We start from the raw sequence: 25,635 nt of genomic DNA on the forward strand, positions 1-25,635 counted from the left end.
AAGTGATTTTATAAACAGACATTTAATCCGTCGTGTGGAAATAAGAGCTAGTACAGGTAACATTCCACTGTTTATTACTGGCCTACAGTGATAGACTTTTTCCCTCATTTTATTATTTTTTAATAAAACTCTTTCATTAAAAATGTTTCTTTAGCATATTTTCTTAGAAAATATATAAAAGAGAAATTTACATATATTTTACAGATGAATATCCTCTGACTTGGTTGGACAGAACAAGTCATTTCAGCTTAGGTCGCACATGATGTTACAGAAGATGCTTGAACAACAAACTAAAGGTAGAGTAGCAAATGAGAGAAGTTCACAGACTTCATACCAAAGGAAATACATGCATACATACATTACAGTGCCATGCAAACTGTCCGATTTGGGGAAGTCAATCTTTTAAGGTCTAATTCTGCATTATTTTCCAGTTTCATTTTATCAACATTTCATGCCTTCTAACTATACAAAGTTAACATGGCTTCTACAGCACTTGACAGCCACTGCGGATGCTACCGATAGCGTTCCAAACATTTCTAAGTAGGGCAATGTGCAGTTGATCATTGAACACTCAACACTTGGGGATATTCTTCATAAAACAAGAATGATACTATGTCCCTATAAGAACATGAGTTCTCCAGCTAGATCAGCAGTTGGTTTGTTTCCTCTGTCAGGTGGTGACATTGGACCGGTAAGAGCTACATCTGCAGCAGAGCCAGTGTGACATGGCACTTGGCAGGTTGGCAGTTGTATTATGAATATTAGTAGTAGTTACTTTTTAAAGTAGATATTTCAGAAAATTATTGATGGCCTTGTTTGGATTGTTGTCTTGGAAATAAAATAATTGATAGTGTTTTAATCTTCGGTGAGGTTGCTCTGTAATAACTAATAGCTTTGCTTTTAAATTTGCTACATTCAGCACAGTGTCTGTGTATTCCAACAATCTACAGAAGCAAATACTCCCACAATAGAACAAAATTATTAAAGTGAAACATGTTCTACATAGTTTTTTCTTGGTATTTGGCCCATGGTGCAAACGGCAAAAGATTAAGTTATGAAAGAAGGGACTCGAAAGTCTCTCATTCGACATTTTGTCTTCTCCCAGGGTTTAGTGAACTCTGCTTTAACCAGTCAGCAAAATCCTCCAATCAGCTCAAATCATAAATAACTTAAGAGACAGAGAAACCACATTGGGACCTGTATCAATGCCATGTTATTCATACTCACATATCTTCATATTCATAACACACTCAAGTGTTCTGGCCTTACAAACTGTCTTTTGGTTTGACTGTTCTGGTGCAAAGTCACTGCTGCAGACTAATCTGACTTGGCAGCCCACTGCAGCTCTGCCTCCATTGCCCTGCCCCTCACACAACCTCTCCCTGCTTACATAAAATAACTGTTAAATTCACACGATGCAATGTGAAATTGTTTTTCAAAATGGACACAGTGTATGCCATCTGCCCAGTCTGATGGATCAGACATGTTTGAAGTTCAAGAAAAAGCATGCGGTGTACTTTCAGTCCAGAGTATCTCCCTTTCCATATGGTTGTTTTTCTTTCTATTTAATTAAAATGTTGCAGGAAAGTGTAAGATGCACCTTCTGCACAGTTTTGTGATAAGCTAAACCTTTCCATCATCGGACATCCTTGGCTTTAGTGACTGCTATTTCCGCTCTCTACATCTCTTTGTATGTCTCTGGTTGAACAAATTATAATGGGCAGAATTTGACAAATCAATTTAATTTCTTTAATCAAGAGTTGGGGAATACACCAGCTGCTCAGGAAATAAGTTTGAGACTATGAACATGTTTCTGTTTTTGCAAATGAGATACACTGTCCAGGGAGAAGCACTGTGACTGACCGTTTGGGCGAGCTCTACCAGTGGAGCTGCTACTGTTTGGGAGAGAAGACGACCTCAACTGGACACCTCTGACTCCCGCTCAGAGACTCTTGTGTCTGGAGAGCACTTCTGTCACATCAACTCATGAATACCTACGGATACTCACTGCTGACTATTCAAACATTAGTCACATGATCAGGATTGTCCCTGATTTCTATGCACTCGATCTCTTCCCTCTCTCTCTCTCTCTCCCGTTCCCGCTCCCTCTCACGTTCCCGCTCTTTCCGCTTTGCCCGTTTCTTCTTCTTGTGTCTCTTTTTGGAAGGCGGGAAGAAGGTTAGGAAGACGGGGAGGATGACAAAGCAGTGTAGCAGCGTGCAGCCTGCTGTGAGCAGGGAGCACTTGAACAGTGTGTAGGTCAGGTTGGAAGGCACAAACACTAAGGGCATAATCCCAATCACAAAGCAGGAAGTGTTCTGCAATATGGCTGCCCCGTGCTCCTCCAGAGCCAGCTTGATGCACTGCGTCCTCGTGTGCTCTGTCGCTAGTACAAAACTGTACAGATGTGGTGCACAGTGATCCATGGCAAAGTTGAGGGTATAAATAAGGCACAGGATTGAGATGCTGTCCATGCCAACATTCCAGAGCGTCATCAAACCCAACACCCCCAGCTCCACGGAGGTGACCGTCAGGATGAGCCAGAAGTTCCCCAGAGGGTTGATGACCAGGAAGAAGGTGAGGATGAGGATGGTGAGCACACTGAAGCCTGAGGTCAGAATGGGCGAGATGACAGAGGAGCTATAACGGTCCATGAAGACAAAAGTTGGATTGAAGGCAATGAACTTGATGCTGTTAATCAACATCAGTGGCCGAAGTTTCTCCAGAAGCTCCACCACCTCCTCACGCTTCTTCTCTGTGGTCCGTGCCACTAAGTACATACGCGAGGCAATGATGTCATACTCATCTGTCTCACGGTTCTTGGAGAAGATGATGTCCTCAGTGAAGTGCTGGTACTCCGGGCTGCGTAGGAACGAGCCCTTGAGGATACTGATGAAGTCACTTTTGGTGGACGCGCTCACGTTCACCACCCGTAAGTAATGGAAAAAGTTGTCCATCCAAGATATTTTATTGAATCCATGACTCAGAGTCTTGAGGTGCTCTTGCACAGTAGAGTTCCAGTATTCTATTGGTTCATAAATGTAAAATCCAATCACTGGACTGTAGTTACTGAAGTACTTCTGCTGGGTCAATGCATATGAAACACTCGGAGAGTTACTAGCAAGCAAGTTTACAATGTTGGATCCATCACTAATTTGTAAACATCCCATGAATGAAAAAGAGGCATAGATGAGATACAGAATCACTACAAATGGTTTCACATAAGTGTTAGTAATCCATTCTGTGTAGTGTTCGCGGAGGAAGTGCTGGATAAAGTGGTTCTGGTAGGGCAAACTGTCATGGTGTGTTGACAAGTCATGCCCATCGCTCATCATCGTTTTAAACCATGTGGGCTGGCGGTCCAGGTACTCCACTGAAGGGATCTTACAGCAGAATACACTGTGGTAGCGGTTCTGCTCCAACTGTCCGGCAAAAACCAGGCAAGATCCATAAAAAGAGAATACGTAAAAGTAGTTCACCAGGATTGCCACGCACATGCTCTGGCAGAAGATCTTGACTGATTCGATGTTGGTGAAGGGGCTCGCTCCCATGCCGAAGGTGATGATGTAGAGGGAGCTGGTCATAGTGTAGCAGACCATCACGTCTGCAAATGCATCCGCTACACGCTCTTTGAAAGGAAGGTTCTCCCTCGTCCTCCTCCAGCCCGCCAGCAGCTCGAACACCCCTTTGGTTCCATGGCCTGAAAGAAAAAATATATTTTTAGGTTTAAATTAAGTGCACATCTGCAAAGACAAAAATCTTATTCTTAATCAAAATACAGTGTATAATAGTGATGTATTAATATTCATTCAAATGTTGATATTTCAAAGATGTTTAAAAAAAGATGCACAGGCACAAGCAATATGACGACATATAAACATAGTCTGCCCTGTGTCAAAATAAATAAATCACCTTTTAAAATAAATCTACTTCTGAAAACAAATTGTGATCAAATGAAATTGGGATTTGGTTGCTAAGAAAATCTATTTTTTTTCATTTAAGAGTTTGATGTCAGTGCCCGATCTCGTCAGATCTTTGACGCTAAGCAAGTTTGGGCCAGATGAGTACTTGGATATGAAACCACTGAAAAAAACAGGTGCCACAGTGGGGCAGCTGTGACTCGAAATGACTCCGTGACTCTAGGTTAGTCTATACAGGTTCTTGGTCTTGGCTATATGAATCTGGTGTGTGTGCGTGAATGCAGCCACACTTCTTTCAGTCTTTCCCAGGGTAGACGTAGCTCACCACCACCAAACTTGAAGTGAAGAAAAGCAATAATAATCAAAGGCATTACTATTATTAGTTTGGTATCTCACCCAGAGATGCACACTCCTAATCAAGGTTCAAGCTGGGTCTATTCTAAAACAACTCCACTGACTCAGATTGAAATACTGCATGTCTGACAAACTCCTCCTCATCACCTACAGTCCCTCCATAATCTGTCCCAATCTCACCAGCCTCAAAAGTGCTGTCCCACCCGTTGCCTCAGATCAGATGACCCCTCTCACTTCTCCACAAAGGCCAAGCCTTCGCTGCAGCTGACCCAACCCCCCACAACTCCCACAATGCATCAGGAACTCACAGAACTTCACTGCTCAAAAAATATCTGTTCAAACTTGCATTTCATTGCTCTGTTACATTAACATCTGTTAATTGTTCTTCTATTATTTAGTTTCCTTGTAATTAGAAGCGAGTTTGATGTATCATTATTATATTATTATATTCTTCTTCTTAATGAAAATAATAATAATGGATTGATGGATTATTATTGAGATTACTAGTCAGTTAGACCTTTCAAACTGGAATTGATTTTCTTTGGCAGTCAGGGACATACTTTTCACTATATTCTGCTTCATAATTGAATGTTGTGTAGCTCTATGATCATTTAAACATGACAGAGTGATTGGCTGCAGTAGCATTGCCTCTTGTCTAATTGAGTTAAGTCCTGTGATGTCTTCCTCCGTGCAGTAAATAGCAGTAGTCTGCAGCAGCCTCATTCATATATTCCCCCATATTTTCACTCGACCAAAGATACAGAACAGAACTGAATAAAGAGTGTTCAAAATGTATTGGCTCCATATAATGCAACTTCTCCCACACAAGAACATCCGGCCACCCACTCTATGCATGTTTGTGAAATAACAGCACAGATCTGCTCATGACTGCATGGAGATGTGTTATGAATAGCTAAACATCAGAATCATCACATTTTCCAGCATACATATTTCAGTATTAAAGAACAACAGATTTGAAGTATATCAGCTGTATTCAATCTGGAGTGCTGGATTTTCGGGTTAGCATTAATTTAAAGACACAAGCATTCTGCCCGGGTTTGGTCAATCAGAGCGCTGGCTCAGATTGAAGGGAAATAAAATTCTTACTAGCCACAGACAATGCACTGTGATCTAATTTAGTCAGTTTGTGCTGCTTTTACAATATACTCTTTGGCGGAAAACACAAAATGAACTGATTTAAAACTACAAAGTTGGTTTAAAAGTTGTCTCATGTTAAAAGACACACATTATACATTATTTGCATTTATATTATCTTTTAAAGATGCACTTTAAAATGACTGTTTGACCCACTTAATAAGAAGAGTGAGAGATGCATAAACAAGGAAGGCACAGGTTTGGTAACACTACGGGACCAAAACAAACAAAGCTGACGGCCCAAGGCCCCATTCGAAAACTGCCGGCATTGCAAGCTAACAAAGCTAACGAGGCTAACATAGCTTGCAAGTTTGAGGCAGAGAATCGCAGTTCTTCCCCGCTGGAGAAACGGGCTCCCGCTGGTCTAGATGGAGACTCTCGCAGCTTCTCTCTATCGGAAGGGGGAGAGAATATAACTAATCATCAGCTATTGAGACTCCAGACCCTGACCCTCCAGACCCAGACCCTCCAGTCTTTCTGAGCTTTGAACACATTTATGGACAGTTCCTCATTGGAAAAATAAATTTTATTGAATAGTGCACAATTTTGTGCTTTGGTATAAAGCAAATTATGGGTCAGATTATGGGGATGTATCATTCTATATTAAGAGATCACCTGGGGAGATTTGATACTTCTGCTTGGGACATATGAGCTCAGACGCTTATTTTGGGAACACGTCTGAGAAACTGAAGAAGAACAACGCCACCGAGAATCAGACTGGTCATACTACAGCTAAGCTAGAGATAACTGATAAGATTACAAAGACAGTAGATGCAAAGACACAGCCTCTACCCTGCAAGCCAAAGTGGCAGATTTGACAAACCAGGTACGCATCGATCCTGACTAACGAAGTGGGCGAACTTGAGAATCATAATCGCAGAGGTAATCTGCGAATTATCTGTTTTATCTGACGACACTGAAGGGAAAGATGTGGTCAAATTTATAGGATGGAACCCCTATATCTATCTAAAACTTCCAACAAAAGCTGGGAAAATAAAGTTTGACAATGCACATCACTCCGTGGCTCCCAAGTTTGCTCCGAACCAACACCCAAGACCTATTAACTTGAAGTTCCACCACTTCAATTAAATTCAATTTATTTTGTAACGCCCAAAATCACAACAGTAGTTGCCTCGGGGAGCCGACAGTGAAAAATAGATTAAACAATGTTCATAGGAACGGGATGTCCCAGCATCTTGTGTCCTTAGACAAATTTCCCAAGCCCCCTGTCCTTAGACCCTCCTTCTCGGCCTGGCCAAAACCTCCTTGGGAAAAGTAGAAACCTGGAGGAGTTCCACAGTGAAGGAGAGATACGACTCCCTTAGTGATAAACAGCGTGATAAACATGGCAGCATCAAGGCGTCTCACAGCTAGGGATGTCAAGATTAACCGGTTATCAATTTCCATGATTATTTTTTGCCACAGTAGGTTATTTCTGGGTTTTTTGAACCACAGAATGTCTCCAGGAGCAACACGAGTCATGGACATGTGTGTATGTTTGTGTGTGTGTCGGACGAAGCCCAGTAATTTCAACAAGACTGGATAAACACTCTGAACAACCGGTCCATTACACACGGAGGTCCACACTGCTCGAGTCAACTGCACAAGCTACAGTCAGCGCAAGAACAAATTGTTTCATGTCGCTGCTTCATGAGTTTACACGGGGCAGAGCAAGGGACCACACCGCAGACGGTGCTGGAGTGCAAAGTGGCGAAACGTTTGATCAAGTGCTATCAACAAAAATATTGACCCATTAAAAAAAAAAAAATAATACATTTTGGTATAAAATACTTTAATATTCCTCATACGGGGCAAACATAAGAGGGGGGTGGCTATATTTATCTCAAGCAGAATAGCCTTTGAACAAAGATAAAGATGGCAGATTTGGACTGGTCAAAGAAACTATCAAAAGGTTGAATGGAGGATTTTTGGCGACCAATCATTTCCTGGCGTGGACAGCTGAGTAGTTCTCCCACATGTTAATCATTCCCTGCGTGCTAATGCACACCTGCAGGCTCATTCTGGCTCGTTCCCAGGATATCAACGCATTCCCCTGGCTGCGCATGCGTGGTTGATATGCCGGTGTGTTTAGTGAAGCTAGCAGCGAGTTCCTTCAGTGTAGCTTCACGCTTCGGACCGCGAAGTACAAAAATGGCTGAGGGACGACAGAGAAAGACTGGGTCGAGCTCAGAAGAGAAGGAAATCGGTGGAGATAAGAGATGCGATGCGATCCGTCGCGCTAATAAACAAACGCACGAGTAACAGCGGAGCTGTTGCGTGCTAGTGCACGAGGTGGGATAGCAGACGGCCTCTTGGAAAGAACAGGAGGGTGGGGGTGAGTGTGCGCATGCGCATAAAAAAAAAAAAAAAAAGGACAAAAAGCAAAAAATCCTCCATTCAACTTTTAGTGGTCTAACTTTAATAAATGTAGTATATGGTCCACCGGGAAGCGACCTCACTTTCTATACTAAAGTTATAGATCTGATCAGAAACAACTCTGAGGGAACTCTTGTTTGTGTCAGCAATGTCTCCAACTTGCAAAGTACTGGTTAATATATAAACAATACATTTTGTAAATTCATAATGATATCTGGAGAGAGATAAATCCTAATGTCCGCCAATATAACATTTTTTCCAACCCATATAAGATCTATACTATAATAGACTATTTTTTTTTTATTTTCAGCAAAGATAGGGCCAAAACATAGGTGATAATTCCACTGTTGATCTGAAACAGAAAAGAAGAAGTAAAAAATGACAATGGTAAAGTTTCTTCACCCATTCTGTGGGATGCAGCTAAGGCAGTTTGCTGTCACCCTGGCCAAAAAGGCAGAAAAAAACTAAACTGTCAGAAGCTAAACATATCAAAAACAAGGATCCTCAAATGCTGGAGGAAATTAAAAAGACACGAGGTGAAATGAATGACCTGGCCTTTACAAGAAATACATTTTCAAAAATGCTCCGCATCAAACAAAAATATTATGAAAGTGGTTAATTAATTCTCAAAATTATTAGCTTGGAAGCTTAGAAAACAACAGGAAGTGAGAACAATTCTTAAAATAACAACTTGAAAAAACAACTGCTGAAATTCTAAGTGCAATAAATGTCCGAGGAGTGATGGATTCACCTCAGAATGGTATATTGCATTTTACACACTTACTCCTCTGCATTTACCAACTTTAAACTGAGTCCTTCAAAAAGCACTGATCCCTGCGAGTTGGTAGGAAGCCATTATATCCTTAATATCTAAAGAGAGGAAGGATCGACTTGACTGTGCCTCATATAGACCAAACTCAATTCTGAATATGGAATATTGTATACAACCTAGGGATGGGTACGGGTACGCCGGACTGGTTCTGGACTTGTAAAAACGATTCGGTTCAGGTCCAAAAAAAACAAAACCCTGGTGATTTGGTACTGGACTCGTAAAAATCTAGCCCTCACATACTATATACTTTTCGTTCTAGACCATCTTAAACCTTCCATAGATTGCAAAATTCTCCCTGGAAAAGACGTACACACTGCCATGCATCACTGTCAATGGCGGCCATTTCTGAATTCCCGAAGTCTCACAAGTTGTCGCAACTGCTCGCGAGATTTGGATTACGTCAAGAGAATATTCAACATGCTCTTGTTCGGAAGTTGTTCCTCAAGTAAAACACAGGGATGTGTGTTAACTGTTAAGCTAGGGGTGCCCATTACGTCAATCGCGACCTACCGGTCAATCTCAGAGGCAGTGAGGGTTGATCCCGCCGAAGCGCCGAAAAGAGAACCGAAGAGCGCCGACGGGCGACGGAAAGCGACCAGCTGTGCATGCAAAGGATGGAGAGAGAGTCAAGGCAAGAAGCAGGAAGGGGAGAGAGGAAGTTCTGGTTAAGCTCAACTTTCATCATTTAAGCGTAGTTGTGGCCAGTATATTTTATTTTCAAAATACTCAGCTGTATTAAATGGTCTAGCTAAATAGCAGATTTTCTCTTTCCTTTTCATATTGTACATTTGTATATGATAAACAATATTAGGCTATTAATAAAAGCCTACATTGTGTTTCTATAGCCTAATTATGGTAACAAAAATGAAGCCAGGTAAGCCAGGTAAGTTCACCTGGAAGACCTAACATCATCTGCGTCGACCACCATGCCAGGGCACCTCTCCCCAGCCTCTATCAATGCACCCAAGCCGGGCGACCGTCTGTCCGTCTGTGAGAGTCAGATTCCTCCTTCACACGGAACTCCTCCAGGTTTCTACTTTTTCCCAAGGAGGTTTTTGTAGTTTTTCCTGACCGAGAAGGAGGGTCTAAGGACGGGGTACTCCCGGGACATCGCTCCTCGCACCTGCTCCCCATCCTCAATCAACGCACCCAAGTCACTCCTCGGCACGGCGCACCTCCTCTGCACCTCCTCTGCACCTCCTCTGCACCTCCTCTGCTCCCAATCAGCGCACAGCCGGTCCCATTTAAACCCTCGGGCAGTTGGCTCGGCCGCTTCAGACCGTACTGTGACCCACCACCTCCCTTTCTCCACCTCTGCATCCCTCTCATCCAAATCATCCTCTCCACCCTCTCACCACATCTACCACCACCAGTCTCCAGGCCCTGGGGGGAGACATCTAACTCAATTAGATTATGGAGTGCCCATAAATGCTATGTCTTCCGTCAGGGTCTGAGCGCCAAATAACCTTCGTAATAAAGATTGCTAAACAATCTTTTCGGTGTTTGTCTGAGTCTCTCCAGGTTGAAATAAAAACCTGCTTACTACTGACAATAAAAATAATACTAACCGGAAATACAATTTTTTTTTTTTTTTTTTGGCCTAAATATTTTAATAAAAACTAATGGGCAATAGAAGATAACCTTGTTTTGACAAACAAAGAGTGAGGAATTTGCTGGAAAATGTGTCACGTTTTTAATAACACCATGTCAAATACACATTATTCCATCATTCAAGGAAATGCTAACTGCTGGAAAAACGTTGGCAGCCAGGAGGCAAATCACTATCACGTCATGCTGCTCAAAAATATTAGACTGAAATTAACAAGGCACTCCAGACAGTTTTTGACATTCCCATCCCCCTTTATTTTAGGACTATTTATTTGGGCCTCAAAACTCCTGCCAAGGAGACAATAATAGGATATCTCTGGAATGTACTTTTGGCGGTGGGAAAAAAAGGCCATCACGAAGAAATGAAACCTCACAAACAATCAAGAACTGGACTGAAATTGTAACCCCCATCAAGCAAATGGAAAAAATTACATTCAGACTTAAATTGGAAATGTAAAGGGTTGATTTATTTGATGTAAATTGTTTAATTTATTATCCAATTGAAAAAAAAAAAAAAAAAAAAAATACCATACGCTCATTACTGGGAAATTATCGCTTGCCCCCATTTGGACATGTGACATAATTTCACATACAAATCTGAAAACAGAAAATACGTTTGTACAATGTTGCTCCTTGCCAACAGCAATGTTTTTTTAATGTATTGTTTTTCTTTAATGGATCGTCATCAATACATCTTATTTCCAAAAAGCTAAATTCTGATTGTTCAGTCTTTATTCCTTTTTGCTGGTGGATCCATTCCTCTGACAGCATTATGAATTTCCTCTTGTTTGACAAAAGAAAAAAGTTAATTAAGTCGAAGGGATTATAAACTATGTAAGGAGCCGGCTAGCTGGCTCTTCCTGCTTTTAGTTTTATTAAGCTGCGCCGCAAGTCATTTAGTTATTGTCAGCTGGTTTAGTGCAAATGCAACGGGGACACTTTCCACCAATATAGAACAGGCATGTGTGTTTTTTCTGTCCTCAGGATGTTAAAGGTGGAATGGACGATTTTTTTCAGCAAATTTTGTATCATATTTCCTCGTGGCGTGGATAAATCATTTGTCCTGCCACGTATCAATCATAAAATGCACCTATCGCTCACCTGCAGCCGCGTCAGGCTCGTCCCCACGTTTCCACGTGCCTAAGCGCATGGATCTATCATAATATAGTTCCCTCAGTGTACGGGACAAAATGAAGACGGAGAAAGACTGTTCAAGCTGACTCAGAAGTAGACTGAAATCTACAGGAGACGAGAGATGCGATGCGCTCCGTTGCGCTAATAAACAAACGCACATGTGGGTTGTATCAGTCCACACGGGGGAGTGCGAATGCGCACTTCCGCCTGCGTTCTCAAATCGCCGAAAAATCGTCCATTGCGCCTTTTAAATGGAACGTCATTGGGTGAACATGATAGGAAAGCTTCATGATTTAAGTTGGCAGGAGGTGCCTGATAATGGAAGTTTGTGTACAAGCTCTTTGGTTTCATACTACGTCTACTGCATTACAAATTATTTTTTTATGGCATTTTCTCCGTGCTCATATTCTATTTTATAGACTAAAATGGCTATTAGGTACACTCAAATTTTGATGAACATAAACAACTGTGTTGCACTGATACAACAACATAGAAGGGAAAGCATGGATAATTTCACCAACAATACTGTCCTGCAACTTGCAACTAGTCATTCTGAATGTAAAGCATTGATGTCACATGTTTTGTTTCAAACTATTCCATTGCAACTCTGGCTTTATGTATAGGGTCTTTGTCATGCTGAGGATGTACCTCTATCCCAGTCTCAAGTCTTTTGCAGATGCTAAAAGGTTTCCATCCCAGATTGCCCTGTATTTGACTCCACCTTCCTATCAACTCTGAGCAGCTTCCCTGTCCCTCCTGAAGAAAAACAGCCCTACAGCATGATGCTGCACCATCATGTTTGAGTGTCATGTTGGTTTTCCACCACACAAAGCGTTATGCTTTTAGGCCAAATAGTAAACTTTGTCTCATCAGACCAGAGCACTTTCTACATGTTTCCTGTAACCCCACAGGGCTACTGCAAATTGACTTTTTATAGGTGTTTTTCAGCAATGGCTTCTTCTTTACATTCTTCCATAAAAGCTAGATTTGTCTAGTGCATGACTAGATGACGTCATACATTCGATTCCGTGAGGACTTCAATATACAAACACACACCAAAGTCACTTTCAATAACGGTAAACCCCTGTTCACACCAAAACTGAGGCAGTTAAGGCAGAGTAAGGAGGCACAGGGCCATTCCATGAAATTATTCTGTATTAACCTCATTAGAATTACTTTAGTTGGTTCAAATATGCCAATGAGCAAAGCGCTCATCTCTGTAAATCAGAAGTTATAAAATAAGACATTTTAATGCTACGTCAATATTCGAGGCAGAGGTGTTTTCCGCATTTGAGAGACACATGCTACACATTGCATTGTCCAATTTTTTTAATTTATTTTTGCAGCGCTTAATGCAACTCTAAAATGCCAAAGTGAACCATAATGATGCTCTTTTCAGTCTTGGCTTATACCAATGCCAAAAAAGGAAGTGTGCAGCAGAGAATGGTTGAAATCAATAAGAGCAGTTATTAAGTTGCCATGGTAAATCTTTTGGGAGCTAACTCAAAATGATGACTATTTTGTCGTTTCTTCTGCTGGCAATCCTAAATGTGCTGCAGTGATTGTTATTACTGAATAAAAAGATGTAAAAATATACATTGAAATATACATTGTGTCTGTTATAAGCAGCACCCCAGTCTGAGGAGTTTATAGACACGACAGAGTGTGTAGGGAAGATGAGAACTCAGTTTTGTGTTTTTGCACCTCCCACACACACACCTACGCAAAACACTGCCGACAGCATTCACACAGACGAGGAAGACTGTAGTACACGGACTGTTTACTGCTGCTACTCTTATTAAGGTATTCGAGGGGTGCAATTTTGAGTGATATTTTGTCATATACGGGGAAACATTAGTTTTTGGTTAATACATTTTTGGGGGGGAAAAGAAAAATCGAAAGATTTGTGGTGTGATAATAAAATGAGTGTGATTTTAGAAATTGATTAAAAATTTGGCATGTAGGGAAATGTAGGTTAGATATTCTGATGTATTAAAATCCAGATTTAGCTCAAAATGCTCCCATTTATTTCATTCTGAAATGAATAAAATGTGATATTTGGTTATTTGCAAATTACATTTGCAGTCTTGACCTTTTTCTAATTGCAACCGCTTGAATTGATTCAATTGCAATCAGTCTTGCGATTACAACACTCACCCTCTTTTAACCAAACTGAGAGCACTCGATGATCATTGCAGTTCTCAGCTAAATAGCTTCTTCTAAAAACTTCTGACACTCATGTTCATTCTTACGATAGCCCTTTACAAACAGCACACACAGGTAACCTCTAGGTGCTGTCCCCACCTCTCCTGATATGTGCAGCATTTACATGTTATTAAAAATCCATGGTAGTGTCACGAACGGCAGAACGGAACCAACTTACGGGGCTGGAATGATAATGGAACAGAAAAATACAAAATCTCTTGGTTAAGAGTACAACAAATAAAAGATTCTTCCAGCGGTGGACAGTGCCAGCAACCGCGGTGTTGGAGGGCAGACGAGAGGCGTAGTCAGATCCGCTCCAGGTTCAGTACACAGGCAAGACAGCGTTATCAGGAGATAGGCGAAAAGGGTAATCTCAGGACGGTCCAGGGTCAACGACGGCAAACAGGAATCACGAGGAGTAGGCAGGAATCAGAGTCAAAAGTAAAAAATGGGACACACACACACACACACACACACACACACACACAGTGATTAACAACCAGATACAGCTGTGAACCCACACGCACAGGTGTGAGAGGCCTGTGATGAGCTTGAGAGACAAGGGGGCGGTAACCAGGGAAACAAGGAGGCGGTAACCAGAGAGACAAGGGGGCGGTAACCAGGGATGAGGACAAGAAGGGAGGGGGAAACGAAGAGGAGCAGAGACAGAAACACCGTGAGTAACAAGACAAACGATACATCACCAGACAGACGGTGACCATGACAGGTAGGGGTGGGAAAGTAATATTATATAGTTTAGTGTAGACAATAATCCTTCGCGCTATATTTTGTATAATCGTGATTGCAAACAGAGGTAATCCAGCAGTTTTACCACCAGTTTTTGCTTTAAAAAAATGCTTTCTATAATCAGAAATGTTTTTTGCCATTGTCAATGCAAAGAAATCACAAACATAGGAACTTGCTTTGGTGTTTCAGTGCAACATAAAACAATGAACAATGATAAAACAACCTATATAAATCAAAAACAAAAATAATCAAAATCTACTATATGATAAAAATGTATATAGTGAAGAAAGTGAACAGTGCAGTGAGTGATTAAATTATGGTTAAAGTGACAGTGTTTAAGAAATGTTCTTGAGTCCAAAGACAGAGGGAAGGATCATTCTAGATCATTGTTTCACTTTTCATTTCTATGATAGTTGTTTAGATATGACATTTAATACGTCATAAAACACACAGCATTTTTAAGCTTAACATACAGAGGAAATATCCTAGCTGTCCCCACTGTCCCCTACGTCCTTGATTACTCTGTGTGAGCTGATTTACCTGACTCTGTGTCTTCACATCTGGTTCGAACTGCTCCTGAGCTTGTACTTGTGAGTGTTACGTTGTAACATGTGTTATTCACACAGATATATGGTCCATATATCTGTTGACCTATATATATAGATTAGTTTTTCATGATAAAAAAATAATAATAACAGTAAATTCCTAAGTCATTTAAGTCAAAAAGTTGTCACAAACTACTGTGTACTGTGCACTATTTAGGTTTCACAAGATGAGAAGAGGAACAGGTCCCAGATGTGCTGCAGCTCCGAATGGATTGTATGAGGGCTGTTTGTCACTGCTGTCCCGCCGGCTATTTCAGTCCAGAGGCAGGGGGTTGGACAGAACTGCTCCCGGTCAGCATCCTGCAAGCAACGCCAATATAACACAAACCAATGTGCTCTCCTCCCAGCACCGAAAAGTTACGCAGTCATTAAATATAATTATGGTCCTAAAACCTCCAGGAGGAGATCAGAAAGACACAAGACATTGATTTAGTATTCTCTGAAATGACAGCAAGCTACAGCGGTTTGCCACAGAGTAAAACATTGACTGAGGAGGCAATATAACTTGCACAATCTGGAGCAGCACAGGAGAAGGATTGGTAAGGATTATTTTTCAAATCAATATCAGATAAAAAACTATAAAAAAGACTATTATGGTGTACATGACAAATAATTTTATTAAACAAGAAAGTGTGAAATGCACTATATTAGAGACAAATCGACATTACAGGTGTACTACATATATTTTCTGGTGCAGGGTCTGACACTTGTTTTTCTCCATGGAGATGTGGTTGCTTTGTTTAAATGTTACACAAATTATTGCCTTAAACATATTTATCTTGCATTTATTCAAGGTTTTTAGTGTTCAAATGTGAAGACATGCACTTGCTTGAATCAAGCTGAAGGAAAACTTTAATGCCATACTGTGGAACATTTTAGGCAATGCATTAAGATCTCCATGGTGACAAGCATGTGTCAGATCCCCCACATCCAGAAAAGTTACATTGGCCATGTGCCATTCTATGCCGCAAAGAAATGTATTTTATTGTTGCTTTACAGTATACTAAAAGGTCCCTGTATTCTATAACAAACAGAGTCAAAATAACCCAGTAAAAATCATGTTTAGTACTGATCCCTATGAGGAAATTTTTTTTAGCGACCGCAGTTAAATGATTCCAACAAACGACATTGAAAGTCTCATCACATGTGGTCCATTGTATTTTTGTTGAAGTCCAATACCCAGAAGAAGGTGGTTGTATCCAGATGGGCAGTCAACGTAAAACTATACACCCAATACCTGTGAGCACATGTGAGCGTATTGAGGCTTTTCCAGGTCAGAGATGCTGTCATGTTCTCCCTGGACTCCACTGTTCCATTACTCTCTAATTAACCCACTGGAGACGTGTTCTTAATGATTCGGCATCAGCACATCACAGCTGAGCTTCACCTACAGCCCGCAGGAATAAATGTATCAATGCATATTACAATTAATTGAAATAAAGTGCATTTAACAATAGTCTGTTTAGTATAAATAAAAACAAATCAACATAGGGCTTGAGATATGGCGATGAATAATTCAATTGTGATATGGGGCATACTCCAAAAAGACACTGGAGGCTTATGCCACGCTAAGTCCTGATGTCCTCCATGTTAAGTCCACCAACCTATTTGTTTTTATAGATCAAACCTGCAGCTGGAATCTGCATACGAGAAATTCAAAAACAGAGGAACTTGTTTTGGTAATTCAGTCCAACATTAAACAATGAACAATATTAAAACAATATAATGTATATACAATCAAAAAGCATTAGAGAAAAACAATTTAAATCTGCTATAGGATAAAAATAGGCCTACTATGTACACAAAAGTTACAGTTAAATGTACAGATGTAGTGCAAAAAGTGAACAGTGCGGTGAGTGATTGATTAAATTATATTTAGTGTCAGGTGTTTAGAAGTGTTATTGAGTTTAATGGCAGAGGAAAATAAACTGTTCTACGGTCCATTCGGACCAGAGCCTCCCGCCTGAGGGGAGTGGCTCAAATAGTCAGTGTCCAGGGTGATCCGACCTGCTCGTCCCATTGTCCTGGAGACGTACAGGTCCTGCAGAGATGGAAGTCTGCAGCCGATCACCTTCTCAGCAGAGCACACAATGTGCTGTAGTCTCTGTTTGTCCCTGGCTGTGGCTCCAGCGTACCACACGGTGATGGAGGAGGTGAGGATGGACTCAATGATGGCCGTGTAGAACTGCACCATCATCTGAGGAAATGTGACTCTGAGGAAAAGCCAAGCTGACAGCGGGTCAGGGTGGTGTCGTCCGCAACTTGATCAGTTTTACAGAGTCGTGGCTGGAGGTTCAGCAGTTTGTGTACGAGAAGTACAGAGGAGAAAGTACACAGCCCTGTGGAGCTCCTGTGCTGGTAGTCTGAGCCGCACTGCCAGTGGCCTACCTGCTAGTGGAGTTAGGCACGGTGAGCTGGAAGAGCTTGTCCTGGAGCAGAGCATGGAGGATGGTGTTGCAGAGCTGAAGTCCACAAACAGGATCCTGGCATAGGTTTCCAGTGAGTCCAGATGCCGCAGGATGAAGTGGAGTGCCAGGTTGATGACACTAACATGTCCCAGATTTACTTTGGTACTGGGCCATTGAGAGACTTGTACACAAGCAGAGCTGCTTTAAAGCAAAGTCCAGCACCAACATCCTGTGCCTAGTGGAAGTAAATACCATGGATGGCGGCCAATGCATTGCAGAGTGCACAAGCAAGCTTTGTAACTGACGTCCCCAATCTTTAGACAATCTGCTCTAACTCTAAATGCTTCACAGCAAAGTCTCAGAAGCAGCCAATGTCTTGAGTTACCCCCTCATATAAAATATACTAAATACTGCATGAATCGTGATCTTGGCTCTAAAAAGAGATATTATATTTTGGCTTATCTTCCACCCCAAACATAAGTCATTATTTAATTACAGTAATTAGTGCATTTTTCATTTCTTGATTAAAAATACCTGAGTGTGCTGCTGTGGTGGTGCTATATTTAGTGGTGCAGAGACAGGCTTAATAGCCAGTTCCTGTTAAATGTCTCATTAAAATTGAATTAGGCGGTACCTGTAGGTCGAGCGCTTGGGGCTGGTCAATATTCAGGAGTTCACAGATAATGAAAACAGTCAGGCCTGGGCTGGATCACTGTCAGTGCTCAATCTCCTCTGTCCCAGTGGACCAGGCACTGTTTGTCCACTACTAGCAGCCTAATTGTAAGTAAGAATAACAAATAATGGAAAATTAATTTGGAGTTCTAGATGAAGAAATTAACTGCAGTTTTCCAAGTGAAAAGTCCTCACAACAAATCAAACAGCTGAAAAATGATATGATAAAAATAAACTTGCAGTGCTATCTTTCAAAGGCAAATAAAGTTTGTATTTCTGTTTTTTGTATTTTTTTTTACAGTCCATTCACTTTACATGAAATACTTCAAAGTAACACAGGCACATTGTGACACATTTATGATGTCAATGTAAAAATATTGAGAGACTTCCGGGTATTGCACAGACTAGTCACACTGCTATGCCCTGCTGCGAACAATAGCCTGAAACCTCCGTACGCAGGGTGCAGAGTTTACGTACACAACCGCACAATCCCACGTTAATTTTGGACCCCATTTTGTACGTAGGGCTACACACTGTTTATAAATTAGACCACTGGTACCAAACCGTTTTATGTTATTACCTATTTGATGCTGAAACCCTGAACATGTCTGCTATAACCCTTTTATTGCAGACGCATACAAAGACAGGCGTAGTGGTTGAGTGGATAAAGACTGGTGCTGCGTTGGTACAAATGAGTATAAATGGCCAGACATCAGAGTCTTAAAGTAGAACATTTAACTGGTTCCTTTAGTTGCTACAGAAATGATGGCCTCCACTGGGGATTTTGTTTTCAAATGCATCAGTTAGAAATACACCATGATCAGAGCTGGTCCCCGTGGCAGAGGAGAGCCAGTGCAGCTGGAAGGAACCAAAAACACCGGGGTAACCAGAGGCGCTGCATCCCATTAGGCATAACAGGCAATTGCCTGGGGCCCCAGGCCACTAGGGGGCCCCCGTGAAGCCGCCCGTGCGCTTAATATGTGGTTTATTTCTGGTTGTGCTTACTGACCGTGTACTGTTGACACAGGATTATGTAATTTCTAAACTTCTTTGTGTGCGCGATAGTTGACTATTGCCCCTAGTGGACGTTGTCGGTATAAGTTTCGTTTTTCGGCCTCTTGCATTCAGTCAAGCATGTGGGGCTCCGGCAGTGCAGCTACTGACAAAAACATCCTGTTTTCTGCCTTGGGGTATCTTTGTCCGTAAGTGGAATGTTATTCTGTGTTATAATGTTGTTCTACGTTTGCATATATAAACTTATGTCAAACTTAAGCTTAATCTGTACTTCCTTTGATTGTTGCTAGCTGCTGTGCATGTAGCCTTGTCACATTTTAAGCTAGGCTATGTGTTCAAACCTTTATTTTCATTGCTCTTATATGTGTCTGTTCATGTACAATTGATGTGAAGGTACATTTATAAGGTTTACATGTGTTTACATGTGTTTTTATGTGTTTGTTACAGTTTTACAAAATTCCAATTGTCAAAGAGACAAGTTGTGGGGAAAAGCGTCTTAAAAGACATTAAAGACAAGTCTTCTCTACATGGTCGTTGGACTCTCTTTTTTGGATGTTCGCTATCTGTCTAGCCCTGGTAGTGACACCACAGTGAGGACAGAATAGACCGCGAAGATTTTTTGTGAACACTGGTCGGTAGGGCCCCATAAGAATTTCCGCCTAGGGCCCCTACACTCCCTAGAATCGTCCCTGGGGGTAACAAATACTATGAATACTGAAATGGACAATTCAGTACAGCAATGCTGTTAAAATATGAATATTTTTTAATTAAAGTAAAAATGACTACACATTTCGCAAAAAAACGTAGACATCAAATTATATTTAAGATTTTACCAACAATTTTGTGGTGTGCACAGACACATTTGCCTGCATGTTATTCTGTAAAATGATTTTTGTTTTAGTATAATGCCACCCTTATTCACGGAGAAACAAGTGTAGTTAAGTAGAAGATATTCCAAATGCAAACGTGTACTACCTCATGGTCACACTTACATGACCCACTCCAAACCAACCCAAATCCAACCTGCATCACTGCTGCCTGTGACTTTGTTTTTGCAACAACTTTAGGGGAGTTGGCAGTTCTAAGAATGTAGTGTGCTGCAGAATTATATTGCCTATCAAATCAATATAGTATCATAGCATGAAAATTAATGATAACATAGAAATACAAAACACCTACACCATGAAGATGATGAATCATAGCATACATTTATTTCCTGTTTGATCACTGAACCTGGTGTAAACTCGACAGGCTTAATATGACCTGGATTATCCATCCATCCATCCATCTTCTGCCGCTTTATCCGGGGCCGGGTCGCGGGGGCAGCAGTCTGAGCAGGGACTCCCAGACTTCCCTCTCCCCAGACACTTCCTCCAACTCCTCCGGGGGGATCCCGAGGCGTTCCCAGGCCAGCCGAGAGACATAGTCTCTCCAGCGTGTCCTGGGTCTTCCCCGGGGCCTCTTCCCGGTGGGACATGCCTGAAACACCTCCCGAGGGAGGCGCCCAGGAGGCATCCGGAACAGATGCCCGAGCCACCTCAGCTGGCTCCTCTCGACGTGGAGGAGCAGCGGCTCTACTCCGAGCTCCTCACCTTATCTCTAAGGGAGCGCCCAGCCACACGGCGGAGGAAACTCATTTCAACCGCTTGTATCCGCGATCTTGTTCTTTCGGTCACTACCCAAAGCTCATGACCATAGGTGAGGGTAGGAACGTAGACCGACCGGTAAATTGAGAGCTTTGCCTTTCGGCTCAGCTCCCTCTTCACCACAACGGTCCGATGCAGCGACTGCATCACTGCAGCCGCTGCACCGATCCGCCTGTCAATCTCACGCTCCATCCTTCCCTCACTCGTGAACAAGACCCCGAGATACTTGAACTCCTCCACTTGGGGCAAGGACACCCCACCCACCTGAAGAGGGCAAGCCACCTTTTTCCGGTCGAGAACCATGGCCTCGGATTTGGAGGTGCTGATTCTCATCCCAGCCGCTTCACACTCGGCTGCAAACCGTCCCAGTGCATGTTGCAGGTCCGGGTTTGATGGAGCCATCAGGACAACATCGTCTGCAAACAGCAGAGATGAGATCCTGTGGTCCCCAAACCGGACACCCTCCGACCCCTGACTGCGCCTAGAAATTCTGTCCATAAAAACTATGAACAGAACCGGTGACAAAGGGCAGCCCTGGCGGAGTCCAACATGCACTGGGAACAGGTCTGACTTACTGCCGGCAATGCGAACACAGCTCCTGCTCCGGTCATACAGGGACCGGACAGCCCTGAGCAAAGGGCCCAGGACCCCGTACTCCCAGAGCACCCCCCAAAGGACACCCCGAGGGACACGGTCGAAAGCCTTCTCCAGATCCACAAAGCACATGTGGACTGGTTGGGCAAACTCCCATGAGCCCTCGAGCACCCGATGGAGGGTATAGAGCTAGTCCAGTGTTCCACGACCGGGACGAAAACCACTCTGCTCCTCCTGAATCCGAGGTTCGACTATCGGTCGGATTCTCCTCTCCAGTATCTCCTCTCCATAATCCACCTGGATTATGTTAAATTAAAAAAAGGTTGTATACAAATGTGTTTTATCTTAAATCCTTAGGATTTATATATGGTAAAATAAGATAAGATAACCCTTATTTTTCCCACAATGGGAAAGTTCCAGTGTTGCAATGCAAGAATCGCAAGAGAATAGAAACATGCAGAAAATACTATAATCTTACACAATATGTGCAGTAGATGGAAAAGAGAGGGAAAAAAACTACCATGTTATGTGCAGTAAGTGGCTATTTATTTATTTGAGCATCGGTTAAGTATTTTAATATGGCATTATCAAAATAGCCAAAAACAGCCAACAAACAAACAAATAAATTGCTAGCTTAAAGTCCACGATGCTCAATAAGCACAATAAAAACTTACAATGTCCAATTCCCTCTTTACTATGGTTGTGTTCAGTGCAGCATATGGACAGAATAAGTAGGTAAATAGCAGCTAAAGTGACTTAAGTGTATATTGTCTACCATAAGATTCGATGGCGATGTTGCAGCATATGGACAAGTAATAACAGGTAAAGTGACTTCAGTGAGGATTGCTCCAGAGATGTCTGAGATTATATTACAGTATTACACATGATTAAAAGAAATGCATGACACATGTTCAGGTCTAACAGTTTTAGCAGCGTTCATTGTAGTGCACCGTCTGACAGCAGCAGGAAGGAAAGACCCGCCAAACACAGCCAGAGTGGGTCAGTCTGTCACTGAAGCTGATCTCCAGGACAGACAGGACGCCCTGCCTGGGGTGACGTCCAGCATTGTTTGTTCTACTAATACAGGATAAAAACAATAATGAATTCACCAGAATGCAGGAAAAGCATTGTTTGGTTAAAATGCTCATGGAATTGTTTTGGTATATTTGATCAAATTGCTACTGTTGCTTATTTAGCTCAAGGAAAATCTTGTTTATGCAATACATTTGACATATTAACTGGTTTGATTGAAATCGGTTTTTCATATTTAGTTTGTGCAGGTCGTGGATTAATAAATAAATAAATACTGTTGTTACAATTCATTTCAATTATCGTGTGCATCAGACAATTTTCATTTATCATGTCAAATTGCCTGTGATTCCCAGCACATACCAAAACTGCAGAACACATGGAATCATTATTCTGGAACTGATATCTAATCCAGTCCTAAGCCAAGATAAATTGCATTAAGGTCATCATGTGTTAAAATACCCATACTTCACAATGGGGAAGAAGGATGAAGTTACTGCATCTACAACAATCCTGTTTGCAGTGAACATAAAGACACGAGGAATATGGACATTCGCCACGACAGAGCCAGATTGAGCTCTTGTGTGATTTACGATATAGACTCCAGAATGCTCCATCTTTCCCAAAGCAGGTATTTTTCCAATGGCACGAGATCTGTTAATTGATCAATAGTCGGTGGGTTGTGATGGGTCCCTGCAGTCTTTAATATGACGGAGGAAAGAGCCACAGCGCCACTCAACAGCATAACGTGCATAGATCCATCATCCGTCCTCTCACAGTTACAGGGGCAGGCGTGTATTCCCTCTGGGCCCTTCCAGAGCAGAGGACATGGAGGCAGCAAGTCAACGCCACTCAGCCTCACCACAAGAAAACATAGATTACTTTGTGGATGCAGTGTGGGCCTGAATTAGTCCCTTTGCAAAAAGAATTTACAAGCAGAGCTCTACCAAAGTAGAAATTGCCTTACCGCACAAATAATTCAAACGACGAAACATTATGACAAACTGCAAACTAATCTTTGTATTTGTATTCAGCGTATTACTTGGTTAATGCAAACTCGGCAACAAATACTGTAAGTAGCCAACGTGGAACAGCTGCCTCCTTCCACCTATGATGACATTTTCACTGTCACATTTAGAGAGCGCAGACACGGACAAGAGCAGGCGACGAGCGTTCCAGAGTGTGAAAAGAATGTTCCACAAACATAGTGCGATAGATTCTATATTACATACAAGGGAAAAGGTGTTCAGACATTTTGGTGTTTCGGGTCAGGTAAGCCTACAATTCAATCAGTTTCTGAACCATTTATTCAATTTTGTATACCAGATCAGGTATGTTTTGTATTAAATGTAAATACTATGTGTAGATTAGAGGCACAAAACAGTCCATATTTGCACAGAAAACTGTATTTTTTACAATTTATTTACATACGGTCTGCCAGATAATTTTCTACACTGGTTCAGGACCAACCAGGTATAACAAGTATGTGTCTCGTAGTCACTAAAGCCTTGTATGATGTTTAAAATTAAAAGGGGCTCTAGACGATTTTTTATTCATGTAAAAGTCAAGTGCAAAATCTGTTTTGCACCAGTAAAATTGTATTTTATATGCAGCTCTTGTGGTCAGAATCGGACCACTGTGCGCAGTCTGCATCTAATTATAGAGCATTTTATTCTTCACGAAGCAGGAAGTGCGCCGTTAGCTTGCTAGTTGTTAGCTTTAGCGTGACAGCGAAACTCTGCTGCGAAAGATGTTTATTAACTCATCGCAGTAATTATTTAGGATGCTCAGGTGGCATTGGGTAAGAAATACACGTGGACTGTTGGAAAGAGTTTAAAATGAACTAGTACTGTTTTTGACATTTTAAGATACAAATCTGGGACAGCACCTTTTAAAAAAGAACAACTTTTTTCTGTATCCACCGAGCTTTCTCCCTGTATTAATTTGTTGTTTAGTTAGCCAACATTGTGCTTCCACATCATGCATACATTACTTAATCACATCATTAATACATCTCCTTCACCTGAAACAAACCCCTGCTTTTGACTGACTAATTCTGTAATTATACCCGTCTTCATATAAAGGTGTAATGTAAGGGTTATTGAAGTCCCCACAGGAGTCCGGGAGAAGCTAAAGCCCACTGAGAGACTCTGAAGCTGTTTCACATAATGAGGTTAACAGCAGCACACGAGTCATAGGAGCTGCAATGCTCTTATGAGGTATGTGCATTTCTCCTTTAATGAACAATTATTGACATTGGATAGTCAAGAGAAGAAAACGCACCCTTCATTGTACAGGTATGAATAGAATCGTCAAAATAAGAGGGGACGTGATTTGTGATGCAGTGTTTAGGAGCTAATTAAAGGGACCTGTTTTTCGTGAGTGGTACGGCAATGAATGTTCCCTCATCTTTAGTTTATAAACTTGTATTTCAATGGATAAATGCATGTTTGATTAATCCTGTTTAGTGCTCAGAAAATGTCGGTTTTCAAACATCATACTGCGGACCAAGTCATAGGCTCCAAAATGTCAAGAATAAAAACACGTGAATGAAAATCTGCTGCAGTGAAATGTCACTATGGAGAGTTTCAGATCTTTTTAGATCTATATTGCTGTTTAAATAGAACAAAATGTAAAACCATGATCCACATACATATCACAGTTTTTGCTAAATAACTGAAACACACACAATATTATGTGCTAATTACTGTCATGCTATTCCCACCAGTATGACAAGTAATTATGCCCTTTTTTCTTTTTAGATAAGCAGCCCCACATATGTGCTCTGTTACGCAATGCAAGAGGAATCTAAATGACCTTTTCTTGATTGCCATGCCATATGGACTTCCCTCTCCCTAGACACCACCCAGCTGCCCAGCTTGCTGGGAGGCACAGCCCGTCAGTGCAGCGTTTCTCAAACTGGTGGTTTGCAGAGCTCTTTGTGTTTGTCCTCCTTTGGCCTAATCATTATTTAGAACTTATCCGTGGTTTAGTTTCCTTTTGGACTTGGTTTAGTCTCATTTTAGACAATCTATAGACCTAATTTAAGATGATACAGATTGGGATTGGGCGGATAATTAGTCAAACACATAGAGCGAACAAAACACCCCAAAAGAAAAAAAAGGTTTTCTCCAATATTAGAAAAAGAGTGAGTAGAATATTACTTTTTTGTCGCCCCCTAGACATTATTTCACATTAGTAAAAAATAATATATCTGAAATATATATTTAATGTATTTCATAATTGTGTATTTTAGCCAGAATTAGTATCTTCTATGTCTGTTTTCAGTCATGTGTCTGTTTAAAAAGACACACCTGATGCACTAAGGATGGACCG

The 25,635-nt window shown here is 41.5% G+C and overlaps 1 protein-coding gene across 1 annotated transcript in view; it reads right to left on the bottom strand.

Moving 5' to 3' along the window:
- Positions 1 to 1,003: 1,003 nt before the first annotated feature.
- Positions 1,004 to 25,635, bottom strand: part of ptchd4 (patched domain containing 4) — a 42,922-nt gene continuing 18,290 nt past the window's right edge. Inside the window, exon 3 of the mRNA XM_072440489.1 lies at positions 1,004 to 3,700. Coding sequence (XP_072296590.1) covers positions 2,019 to 3,700 — 1,682 coding nt within the window. The 3' untranslated portion in view covers positions 1,004 to 2,018. The remainder of the gene's footprint in view (positions 3,701 to 25,635) is intronic.

The sequence above is a fragment of the Eucyclogobius newberryi genome, unplaced genomic scaffold (assembly GCF_026437365.1).
Source record: "Eucyclogobius newberryi isolate DKJ021-1_F unplaced genomic scaffold, fEucNew1.0.hap1 SCAF_1, whole genome shotgun sequence".
Lineage (NCBI taxonomy): Eukaryota > Metazoa > Chordata > Actinopteri > Gobiiformes > Gobiidae > Eucyclogobius > Eucyclogobius newberryi.